Source organism: Trachinotus anak, unplaced genomic scaffold, assembly GCF_046630095.1.
Source record: "Trachinotus anak isolate AG129_WGS33_773 ecotype Australia unplaced genomic scaffold, CSIRO_AGI_Tana_v1 ptg000032l, whole genome shotgun sequence".
In the NCBI taxonomy this organism is placed as follows: Eukaryota; Metazoa; Chordata; class Actinopteri; order Carangiformes; family Carangidae; genus Trachinotus; species Trachinotus anak.
In genome coordinates, this window is record NW_027273883.1 from 20,509,999 (window position 1) to 20,522,383 (window position 12,385).

The following is a 12,385-nucleotide window of genomic DNA, read 5'->3' on the forward strand; positions in this document are numbered from 1 at the left end:
TGCAGCTGGGTCTGTTGGCAGGAAGAGAGAGAGGGGGACAGAGCAAGCATTGGGCGGTCCATGTGTATTCTGTCATTGGTATGTCAGGCATGACGAACCAGTTTGGCTCAGATCTCTTCTCCCCTTCACTCCTCCCTCCCTCTTTTCCTCTCTCTCTCTCTCTTTCTGTCTCTTACAGTGCCCCTCCTCTAAAACTTTCAGCTCCGTCTCTCTTGTTCTGCCTATCTCGCACCCTCCCAACTCTTTTTCTCTCTCTCTCCACTCTGTGTTATTTCTTGCGACCTTGCTGTCTCCTGGACCAGTGGAAAATGTGATTTGAGGGCAGGAGAGCCGGTGGTTGTTGGGCTTCAGGCACCATGAGTGAGTACACTGTGCACAGCGTGGTTTTCTGCCAGTTTCAGCTGTTCTCTAGTCAGGATTATGAGTAGTCTGGCTAACATCTGGGTAGCAGTCTCTCACTGTCTCTATCTCTCGATCACCCTCTGTTCGTTTGTCTCTTACTGTTTGTCAGTGAGTCACTCAGCTGTTTTCCTCCCTTTTTGGATTGTATAGTTCAGGGAGCCTTGAGGGATTTTCCTTTTACAAGTTCAATATTTGTATTTTCAAGATCTTTTTTTTTTTTTTTTTTAATGTTTGATAAATAAACAGTTATGAGTCCAAACCTATGATTGTTTTTAAAGCCAAAAAGTTTGCACACCTCTGCTTAAGGTGCTTAACAGGAGGCAGCCATTCTGCTTAATAACATTTCTGAAGTCATATCCAGCTGGTCTGGTGTGAATCCAGCCCATGTGCTTGTATACCCTACTCTTTTCAGTGACCTAATTTAGGGTCTAAGTAGTGACTCTAAATTATACTATACTGTATGTCCAGTGTTGATGCTTGTGTGGGTCAAGTGGAGGAAAGCAGCTCTCTTGGAGGTGGTTACTTTGCCTTAGTTGGACCAAACTCTGTCTGTGGCTCTGCGTGATCATTCATCATTAGCAGCCAAAATAATGACCTGATCTTGATTTGACACTGGTCTGTCAGTCTGTCTGCCTCATGACTCTGTCCTCTGCACATGTTGCTGTGTTTATTGCTCAGGTCAACAGTGGCCTGTTCTTACATTTGAACTTGAACTTCCTTCCTCTGGTGGCTGCTAGCTGTTATTAATGTTGGCATGTCCCTGCAGCTTGTCCTCTTTGTGCCTGCAGTCTATATTTACATTTGCATATTGCACTTGAACTTGTTGTATATCAAATTGAGCAGTTAAAACTTGAAAAGCCACTGTCAGGTGCTGCTGTCACATCCCCACTATTTGTAAAGTTGACCTTGTGTGCTGGTTTCTGGCGGTCTGTTTTAAATATTATATAATATAGTTTATCATCTCAGTGTTACTGACAGAACAGCAGCAGAGACAGAAACACCATCCACTGTTCTCAGTGCATAGAAATAAATATTAAGTCAACATCACTGTTATCACAGACAGTCTGTTTACTGTGTACTTTGGACACTCCTGGTTAACTTGTTTTGCACTGAATGCAACTTTTTAAGGAACAGTGTACTGAAATAAAACCTAGATAAATGAATACATTCACACAAGGTCCCTCTATTGATTTTACAGATAGAGATCATTTTAAAAGTGAAAACCTGTATGGTTTTTTCTTAACAAATACAACACACACACAGACACAAAATCACATTTTGCTGTCTCCATTGACCTTTTGTCAGCACACACAGCACGAAGAGTTTGTGCTATTATTATCCTCATCCGCGTCCTATCAGAACTCATTTCAGGAGCTGAAGTGCACAGGTCATATTTCATATCAGTACAGGAGGGAAATAATATGAATCTAATGATCCTCCTCAAGATCACACTTTGTTTGAATATTATTTGGTTTAATCTGATGCTTCCAAAAGCTAACATGACTGTTTATTACTTACTTTACAGGCGCACTTATTTCAAAATGAGCCTTGTCTTATCATCTTTACAATCAAACTGATTTATTTTGAAAGGTAATGGTATAACATTTCAGTGGTTTTCTTAAAAAGCAGGACTGATTGCACATGATGTTAATAATACGATAACCAAGGTACATGAATAAAATTGGCTCAAACTTTACAGAGCTGTTAGTCTGCTACTGTAATATTTATTGTGTCTGGTGAAATGACTGCTTTATGTAAGAGAACCAAATGTATGTTTAGCCATAGATGAGAGTAAGAATCACCTCACAATTCTTGGTGGAAAAAATCTGTAGAAATATTATTTAATGGTAAATTCTAACGGCATTAGTAGGAACTGTAATTCAGTCTAATACTTACTCCTGTGTTGAAACCTCACTGACTGTGCTTGCTGAATGATTCCCCAGCTGCTCTGTGTCCATGTGTGTGTGTGTGTATGTGTGTGTCTGTGTGTTTCCCTTTTTCAGCACAGTCAGTCATTCAGTCTGGATTAGCAAACTGTGAGAGACAGCATTGTTAGAGAGACACAGCCGGACAGACGGCGAGAGAGAGACGGACAGCAGATGAGAGACACAGAGCCAGAAATAGAGGGAGACAGAGGAACAAAGGACATTATTTTTACTGTATGTTAATTCTTATTCTGTCTAAGAGCTTCTCTACTTGACATTTCTTTAGAAAAAGTGACTAAAACCTAAATTCTGTGAGTGAACATGGAGAACGTGCTCTCTAATAGAGTCCTAAATGCATTACCCTCCTAAAAGCACACTAAACTGATGTGTGAACAGCGAGGCACATAGCTGGAAGCTTAGGTAAGATTATTTCATTTTCCACAGCAGTGCAGAAATGTGGCTCTCTGGTTGAGTCAGAGGTTTGAAGTAGAAGGCTGTTGACTTTGTTTAGGAGGTTTGGCTGCCATGTCAACGATAACAACATGCAATGTGTAGATGATTCCACTTCTTTTAAATTTCTACCAAGTCATAAAAAGGTTGCAGCAAATACATTTTTACTGTCATTGCCCTTATCTGAGAGAGAGAAACTGTGTGCTTTTATTTGTGCTTTTATAAGTGTCTACCTTTGTTTTTATTGATACGATTTTCTCAGACAGCAGGGTCTCGTAGTTAGTGAGGACACTTCCCCTCAAACAGTCCACACTTGTTCATTTGTTGTGCCTTTGAGATTAATACTGAATTTCTATTACCTGGTTACTCTGATATTAGAGAAAATAATACTGTACAGCAGAATTAAAACACCCCTCATATTGACTGTATGCAAAGACATGTTTGGCTTGGAAAACTGCTGCAGTACATTTGGGTCTAGATTATATGGGTTATGATGCGGTTTTTAAAATTTCACTGAGCTGCCTCACCCCAGGTAAGCATTTGATTTAATTTAACTGAGGATGCAAATGGACATAAATGAACCTATCCCCCAGTTTGGCTCCATTTGCTTCAGGGTAGTTGTAATGGGAAGTTGGTTAGTTCCTTTACTTGGCCACTAGAGGGCACCCTGTGCTGTCAGTTAAAAGAAACTGCTGAGGTGTCTATTTGGGATGCTTTTCAAATGAAAAGGGATTGTTCAATCTATACTATTAAAATGACCAGGACTGACACTGTGAAATTGTGCACATCAGTGAAAACAACATTACCTATGCCCACTACCTATAAGTAATCCATAATGACTTTAAAGAAAATATTCTTGCCAATGAAAAGAACAAATACTGTACAGTGTTTCTCTCTCTGCCTGTACAGATGTGTGTAACAATACTGATTTGCCAGAGCTTGAGATTATCAGCTTATTGGAGGAACAGCTGCCAGTCTACAAGCTGAGGGCCGACACCATCTTCGGCTACGAGCAAGATGATTGGCTGCACACACCACTGGTGGACCCTGACTCTGCCCTCGACCTCACTACTGAACAGATAGAGGAGACCCTCAAATACTTCTGTAAGTTGTTCATATATTGTTTTCAAATGATATCACTGGATCTGTCCCTGAAATTGCCATGTTAAACACTCAACTTAACTTAAAACCAAACTTATGTTATACAGTAGGGACAGAAAAGTAGACTTGTAGATTTAACTTTCAGGAAACTGTTGTTCAACAGTGACAATGAGGATTTAGGATTGAGAGGTGAGTGATTTTAAGATTCATACTGACCTTGACTGAGCAGGAATCAGAGGGGGAGAAAGAGGGAGAGAGTGAGATAGATGGCCATTTGCCCACCACAGTGTGGGTGTGACAGCTGGTCATGGTTGCCACAACAAACATACCAGACTCCCTCTCACTCTCTCTGGGTAAATGTTATGCTCTCTCTTGCACTCAGTCCTCTGTTGTGTTTTCATGCACATGTCTGCTGTGTCAAACTAAGTGCTGTCTTATAGTTGCCCTCTATGCCAGTTATAAACCACACACACCCGCTTGCACACAACTGGAGGCAAATAGACACACACAGGCTCACATAAAACACGTGCACACACTGCAGACAGAAAACCAAGAGAACGTAAAGTGTTTTTTTTTTTTTATAACCATCAATAATTCAGTTCTAATTCATGTCTGCTTGAAAAGTGACTCAGGGTGAAAGCAGGATCTTAAAATAGATCAAGCGTCGTATAAATAGGTTTAACTAAGAACTGAAACTTCACCTCGATCTCCCATGCCAATACAGACACCTTAGCCTTGACATTCATTGGAGCCAGCGAGGCTAAGAGGAAATGACAAGGTCATGTTAGATAAATAACAGTATGAGATATTCTGCAAGGGCTGTTTTACTAAATACTCACCATTGCTTTTATTATCAACTGTATTGTTTCCGGTTACTTTTTCCATCTCTACTGGAAGCATGTTGCCTCTTATTATTGCCTCAAACAGATGGCTGGTTACTGATTCCCCAGGATCCATGATGACTGAGCAGTGATAGGTAATACTGGTTCCACCCTGGTCATAAAGCTGTGTTTCTCTGATAAAGTGGTTAACCAAACTAATCATCATAAAGGACTATATAGGTTATATTTATTAATGTATGCATAAATATTACTTGTCTTTTTAAATTTCATCTTTACGAGGAACTCCTGTATGAAATTTAAGAATGTAACTTGATGGTTCAGAAGGACATGTTTGAGGAGATGATGACATGGAGGCAGTTGACCAACCAACAATGGAGCAACTCCATGTTGTGATGACATCACTCCCATGTCTCACTAAACAGAGGAGATAATTGTCTGACTGGCCGACATTCCCATAGCCATTCAAGCTGTAATGTAGCTGGTGATCAGTACAGTCAACCATATGAAAAATAACAGTTAATGTGTAGTGGATATGGATGAAGAGTCATTTAAAAGAGACAAATTCACAACCAGAAATATATTTTTATGATTAGTTTATACTTATGTGATAAACAAGTGGGATTCTTATTTCATTTTATGAATGTGCAAGATAGAGGTTTATTAGATTTCTGTATTTATTTAGATGGTATTGTTTTTAAATATATTTTCGCCTCATACAATACAAGGAGTGTAGTAATAATACATTTTCATGCAGTAATAGCACATAACTAAATCTGTAATTCGTGACTGATGCAACACCACTGCATCACACAAGTAAAATCTGGATAGTTATATAACCCCTCTATTTTGTGAGCATAAAAATGTGTGAAAGTCACTTTATGGACAGCAGCTGCTTCAGAAACATACTATTTCCATCCTAGTAAGCATAGACCAGTTTGGCAGTGTGCAGTTAGCCTGTTAGCTAGTTGTTCTGGCCTCGTTTTACCTCCATCCTCTGAGCATTTGAGTGTAATGAGCTCTACTTAGTCTTTTTATAAAATGCAGCATCCATCTCTGTAAGCACTTCCAAACAGGCTGACATTGAATTTTGCTCATATCATCATTCAAATAGATGCAAGATTTTGCATTTTGCTCTGACATCCCTGCTCTCTCCCATGCAGTGTGCATGTGTTCATTTCATCACTCCCCTGCTAAAATGACCAATCACTGAATACCCGTCACGTTCATTCATTTTGGGTGAGCCACGTCACCTTTGCCAACACTACACTCTTTTCACACAAACTTGCCTCTACATGCTGCTTAGCTTCAGGCCTTGGAGTCTGAGCCTGTTACTATAGCAACCACACAGAAGGACAAAGTAGAGGAGAGGAGGGGGAGATGCTGACATGCGAATAGGAGGGTGGGAGCAAGCTGAGGATACTGCTGGTATTTGATTGGCTGTAGTCATCCTCTAACCCCGCCCAGCACACTGTGTCATGATTGTCATCACTTCTGCTGCAAAACCCGTGACTGCTGCTGCTGCTCGCTCACTCTCTGTGTCGCTGTGTTGAGTCATTGTTAGAGATGTACATGTGTAGAGGTTGTGCTGTCACTGAGCAAGGAATGTTACAAAAGAGAAGACAATGGTTATAACGTAACCTCAGAAAGACTCGGCCAGAGGAGAAGACTGAAAGGAGCACAAGAAGATAAATTGACATGAAGCTATAAATGGATGTGAACATGAGAGGATAGAGGCTGACACATTTGCTGAAGCTTTGGGGTAACTGAGGTTAACTGATGGACAGAAAAGGAAAAAGACAGACCAAAGGACAGAGAGACACCACAGATTAAAGAAAGATGGCAGAGTCCGAATGGCAGATTTACTGAAACGGTGAGGAATTCCTGATGGGCGAAGGACATTAAAGTGACAATGTTTTTTTTTCTGTTGACAACTGATGACGCAAGTAACGGTTCTGTGGGATGACATGCAGAAACGGCACAACAAATATGAAGCATAATACGCTGACAGTTTGCTGCTAATGAGGGAGGCACAGAAAGAACATATGATGAGCCTGGGCAGACTCTCACCAACAATGACCTCGTGCCAGCTGGTAACTGCTAAGCATGCTGGGATAGAAGAACTGGGCACTGACTGACTGACCAACGGACATTATCAGTAACTAATAAGACCCCAGTGACAGCTGGTTATCTCTAAGCATGCTGCGACATTGGATTTGCCGAAGATGCTACAGCTACGTATGATGAGACATTGAGCAGTGAGGATGAAGAGACGAGGCCAGAGCAGAGGCCAGAGGTTTGTCAAGGCAGACTACTATGAACTGGACTGGTACTATGAAGAGTGTACTGATGGTAAGACAACAGTCTGCTACAGTTTTATGCACTGACATGAAGTTGTTGAACAGTCAAACTACTTACTGGAGAGGTGTTTTTGGGAATGTAGATGTGTAAGACGAGGTCGTCTAACTGGTGCAGAAAAAATGCACAGACAGTATCAAAACATGACACGAGCTGCTAGAAAGAGATCCAGAGCTCAACTTTTATCTAATGTAGCTCTAAAGAAACTGAGACAGATTTAATTGCACTAAGGTTTTCCTGATAAGTGAGTTGGGAGTTTTAGAATCAAAGTTCACAAATATAGGAAGTGCTTTGAGGGTAGGCATGCACGCTGTATGTGTTGTAACAGCGTTTGATAACCACTGGCCATGGATGTTTTATAACGTGTCCTCAAGACACAGACTAGGGTTAGAGTGGAGGGGATTAAGGCGGACTGGTCAGTATTAAACAACATTTTTTATTTTATACTGACCTTCATACTGCAAGTAAATATCAAAGCAGATGTTACAGAAAAGATAAATACAGCAACACTAAAGCTATATGCAGGAGACAGTGGCTGCTGATCGAAACAATAGATGCTGTAACAGGTGCTCTGTGGCAGTGTGGCTTCCAGAATAAGGCCAAAGAGTAGCTTATATGACTTGCTGTGAGTGTACATGTAGGAAGTGGGACTGGATTTTGTCATGGTTTCTCTCCGTTGGTTCTGGATCAGGATTAGAGGGCTGTCTATACTGATGCCAGCTACCTTTTATCACAGCTGCTGAAGAAGATGATGGTAGCAGCTGATATGAAGGGACAAATAAAAGTCACAGGTGACAAAAATAGTTTATTGTGAGAGCAGTATTGAAGGCAGAGGCAGCAGGTGGACTGTCAAAGTGACAGTGTGAAAGGAAAGAGGAGGCAGTAAAATAATCTCCAAATCAGGACATTTTTAATTTCAATTTGCAATCTTAACTTGTAAATGTAAATTTATTTTAAAACAAAACAAAAAACAGCATAGCAAGCGATATGGAAAAAAATAAGTATTATAAATAAAGGATGGCTGCAAAGCTTTAAAATTACCAATTAATCATAGAATTTGCTGCAGTGCATTTATGTAATGTACCCCAGTTTGTTATGACATCTTGTGTTGCTGCAGCCACAATATGTAACCTGTGAGGGTAATGATCAATCCACACACACACAGCCAAGACATGTGGGGGACCGATGACGCCTGGTCATGTGACCTGTGTGACTCACAGCAGGTTATTGCAGTGGTCTGTTTATTACCAGCCTTTAGGCACTGCCTCTGGCTCTCCTTCCTCTCTCTGCACATCTTTCCATCGTTGTCTGTCTCTCCTCTCTCATAACGCAGCTTGTTGTGGTCCATGTCTACATATCCATGTCTATTCTATGTAATTCAACTAGCACCTGCAATAATTGTCTTTCATTTGGCTGAACACAGGTGGATTTTCATGAGTTGACGATTCATGTAGTGCTTCTTGATAATTAATGTGGATTCTGCATTTAATGTCTAGAGAATAGAGGAGGACAATATGATCTATGAGATGTTATGTGAGCTATCTTATGCATGTGTGTCAGGGATGCTCTGTAGAAATGGTTACATAACAGTTTGAGACAGCTCAGCGCCTCCACAATGTGAGCTGTGCAGCTTAAACATCTGCACTATTATTTAGCTGTGGCAGCCAACACTGGTTTGATTTTCAGTCTTCTATAATTTGAGCTTATAGAGATAAATGTTTCCTCTAATAGTTTTTACTGTGGTTGATGCTGGACTGATCAAATAACCAAATGAGAGGGAGCGTGCAGGTTCCTCTGATAAATCTTCTCATGGACTGCAGAGGCAGAAATAGAAAGCAGCTGGTTTTATTCTGAGATATGCAAGAGAGGGATGTGGAAGTAGGTTGGCTTATATTTAGCTGCTCTAAGCCACTCTTGTCAATAGCAGTCTGCCAAATATTCGTTGGCACTTTTGGATGCCTTCAAAACAAATGGTTGAATAGGCAGACAGTGATCAGAACAGAGAGCTGGGGCTTAGAAAGAGGGCAAACTATTCATCCAGTGGGAACGTGACAGAGTGGAGAAATAGTTATTGGAAACAAAGTGAAGCTGGGAGACAAAACATTGATTTTTAAGTTTTAATGTGGTTTTAGAACCACTGTAAACTAATTATGTGTTTGTTTCAAGGTCTATAAAGGTAACTGCTTAAATTAGTCTTTGTATCACGTGAGCTGAAATTTGCTTTTAAAAGAGAAGTCCAAACTTATTACTGGAAGATAGAGGTTCCCTGGCTCTTGCTGTGATGTTGTTAATGCAGCTACAGCTGCTGTGTCGAAGGAAATGGTGAGTTTAAGATTTAAGAGCCTGTAAGGATACAAGCTAAGAGCTGAGCCTTGAGTTTTTAGCAAAGGGTCATTTTAACAAGCTAGATTTCTTGATTTCAACAGGGTTATATACATGTAACTGTCTAAAATTACAAAGAATGCCAATAGAAACTAAAAATACGAGTGAGGTGAAAGGGGCGAGGTGGGTTGAGAGGAAACCAAGTGGAGTGTAAAGAGTGAATGTGACCAGGAAAGCAATGGGAGTAGAAAAACAGTGCTCAGAGGCACTGAGGGGTGTTTGTCCAGGACTCTTTTGTTGCCCGCAGCATTGCATCCATAGGTCCTTTGAGTGGAGTTACTCAAGCATGCAGGTCAGTACTGAGCTGGCATCAGTTTTCTAGACCAATTACAGTAATTACAACACTTGAGCAGTGAGTAATGACCAGAGAATTGGACTGCTTTGATGTGGCCTACATGAATTTATGAAGGATCAGGTCTTACTTATTCAGCTCAGATGAACATGACATGTCCATTGACATTATGGTATACGGTTATTCTTTGTTTGTCTTTATTAATGTGAAGGGATCCGTAAAAGGTACAGTACAGGATGAGTAATAAAGCTGTACCATGCTCGTTTCCATTTAAGAGCTTATTCAAATGTCATAAGTTGAGCACCCAGTTTAGGAAGTGTTAACAGCAGTAACATGCAAAATATACAGTAAGGTAAAAATACATATCATGGTGTTTATGAAACTGTTTTAAAGATTCATAGTCTGGTACACATGACCCAGTTGTGTCTCTTTTCTTTTCTTTTTTTTTTAAGTTGACACTAACAGATGCTTTTTGCCAGTTTTCAGGCAATTGTTTGGAGTTATTTCTCTCGAATCAAAATAGATCAAATATATTAAACAGGATTAATCCATGGTTTCGTGAGAGAAATTTTCAATTAATCACTAGGTTGTTAGTTTACTGGTTAGTTCCCAGTCCACTCTGCTTGTCTGTCAGCCCTTTATTCATTTGTTTGTTTGCCATTTTTCCAGTCCAAGGTAAACCTGCTGTCCTATGAATCTCTCTTGATAATACTGGCTGAAGGTTAAAATATGTGTAAAAACATTCACCTGTGTATGTTTCCCTGTGTTTGGCCCCACCCTGGAAACAGGTGCATACCTATTATTGTTTGCCCTGCCCTGTCACCATAGAGGCTGAACAGACTGTACCAAGTCATTTTGTCTTGAGGGGGGTTACATTAGGACTTTGCCTTCTTTGGAATTGAGACTCACCTGAGAAACAGGTGTCTCACTCAGCTCCAGTTTGCTCGTGCAGGTGCCTGCCTGAACTATTTTAACCCATTAATTGGAAAAGGTTAAAAGGGATGAATAGTTAAGGATCACAGGGATTAAGATAAATGTTCCAGATTATTTTAAATGCTTTCATCTGTTGTGTTAAATCTATTTTAACCTAGTTTTATGACCCTTAAACTGCTGACAGACAGCTTCCTGTATATTTGTGTGTCCACCCCCTGTATGTGGTAAAGTACAGTAGGCCATTCAATGACCAGTCACAGAGGAGGAGGGGAGGAGTCAGGGGAGTTATCTGGCCATCTCACAGAGCTACCACAGAGACAAATGATACATGCACTTTTAGAAACGCATACAGCAGACACCACTTGGTATTTAATGAACATACATGGGCAATGGAGTGTTTAGAGAGACAGACTACATACACTATACACTCTCCTCTGTGGAACAAAAGCGAGGCAGATGTGTACTTTCACATCTTAGGAACACACACTTTATGTATTGATTCATAGATTAAAACACAAACACACCCACAAATGCACACAGCACAGGTAGGATCCGTGCTGTTGCACTCGCAGGCTGTGTGGTTTACCAGTAAGCTGTAGTGCCGGAGTGGGCGATGGCACTGTGCACATCTGCTGGGGACGAGCTGGAGTACTGCTACCAGGAGGATGAGGAATATGTTTGTCTGCCCAGTAATGAGAGCACAGAGCAGGAGAAAGAGGAAGAGGATGTTGAAGAGGAAGAGGAGTATGTATGCCTTCCCAGTCATGGAAGTACAGAGCAGCTGGAGGAGGAAGAGGAGATGGATGAAGAACAACAAGTTCTGTGTGAAGGTAGTGCGTGGTCATCTTTTGATTGAGGGCGTTATCTCTGAGGTGCATGTCTTCTTGGTTCTCATTAGTCTAACTTGCTCAGTGTGTCTGAACCTTTGTTGTAGCGTGATTCAGTCTCTATGCATTTGTTCTGAGGTGATGTGGATCCTCAAGGAGACCTGTGTAACCTTTTTGACAGGTATCATGTCTCATGGGCTGTGGCTCAGTGCTGCAGGTGCAGTGCTGTTTATGTTACTGTTGTATCTGGTCTCAGCACAGCGTGGCTCATCTGCCTGCTGATTTGACATGTTCAAATATGGGCTTGGCTATTTATTCCAGCTTCTGTATTAAGTGTAAGTATGGTACAGTTTAAACTGTGTTTTGAAAATGCACATATATTGAGTAACCATCTTGAATCTTTTGCAGACGTGGTTAGAAAGACAAATGAAAAAACAAACTGATGATGTGAGTAATGTATACATAAAGGTACATGACCAAGCAGGGATGGTGTACTCTCTGTGATTTCTTTAAAAAAACAAACAACCATGATTGGTCACTTTTTGTGCTGTATATGAGATTGTATCATGTATTTAGTGCAGAGCGTGAGACTTATGTCTCTATGTACTGTGGCATGTTTTTATAGTGGCAATTAAGATGAATATCGGCCCAAGTCCAATAAGGAAATAGAGCTCAGATATGCACCGCTGTATAACACATGGTCCATTGATTAGGCTCAACAAGGCCCCCAATCTTCCTCTCAGTCAGTTGTCTTAGTGTTTATTTGTTGTCCTTGAACCTGTGTGTTGTCTGTTTCCCAGAAGCAGCCAGGATTATTAGGCTGTCTGTAACTCCAGACTCCTGGCTCCCTCAGCCCCCCTGCTGCAAAGCAGACAG

The 12,385-nt window shown here is 40.8% G+C and overlaps 1 protein-coding gene across 7 annotated transcripts in view; it reads left to right on the top strand.

Moving 5' to 3' along the window:
• trak1a (trafficking protein, kinesin binding 1a) overlaps nucleotides 1-12,385 on the top strand; it is a 45,264-nt gene that overhangs the window by 13,596 nt on the left and 19,283 nt on the right. For 2 of the 7 annotated variants that reach the window (XM_071469681.1, XM_071469683.1), the window contains exon 2: nucleotides 3,687-3,881. Coding sequence is in view for 4 of the 7 variants with exons in the window: in XM_071469684.1 (XP_071325785.1) it covers nucleotides 11,296-11,512 (217 nt within the window). In the remaining 3 variants the exon portion in view is untranslated. Of the gene's footprint in view, nucleotides 1-45; nucleotides 361-398; nucleotides 2,562-3,686; nucleotides 3,882-3,913; nucleotides 7,070-7,133; nucleotides 11,513-12,385 lie in introns of those variants that run through there. The other 5 variants (XM_071469679.1, XM_071469682.1, XM_071469680.1 and 2 more) reach the window with 5 other exon arrangements.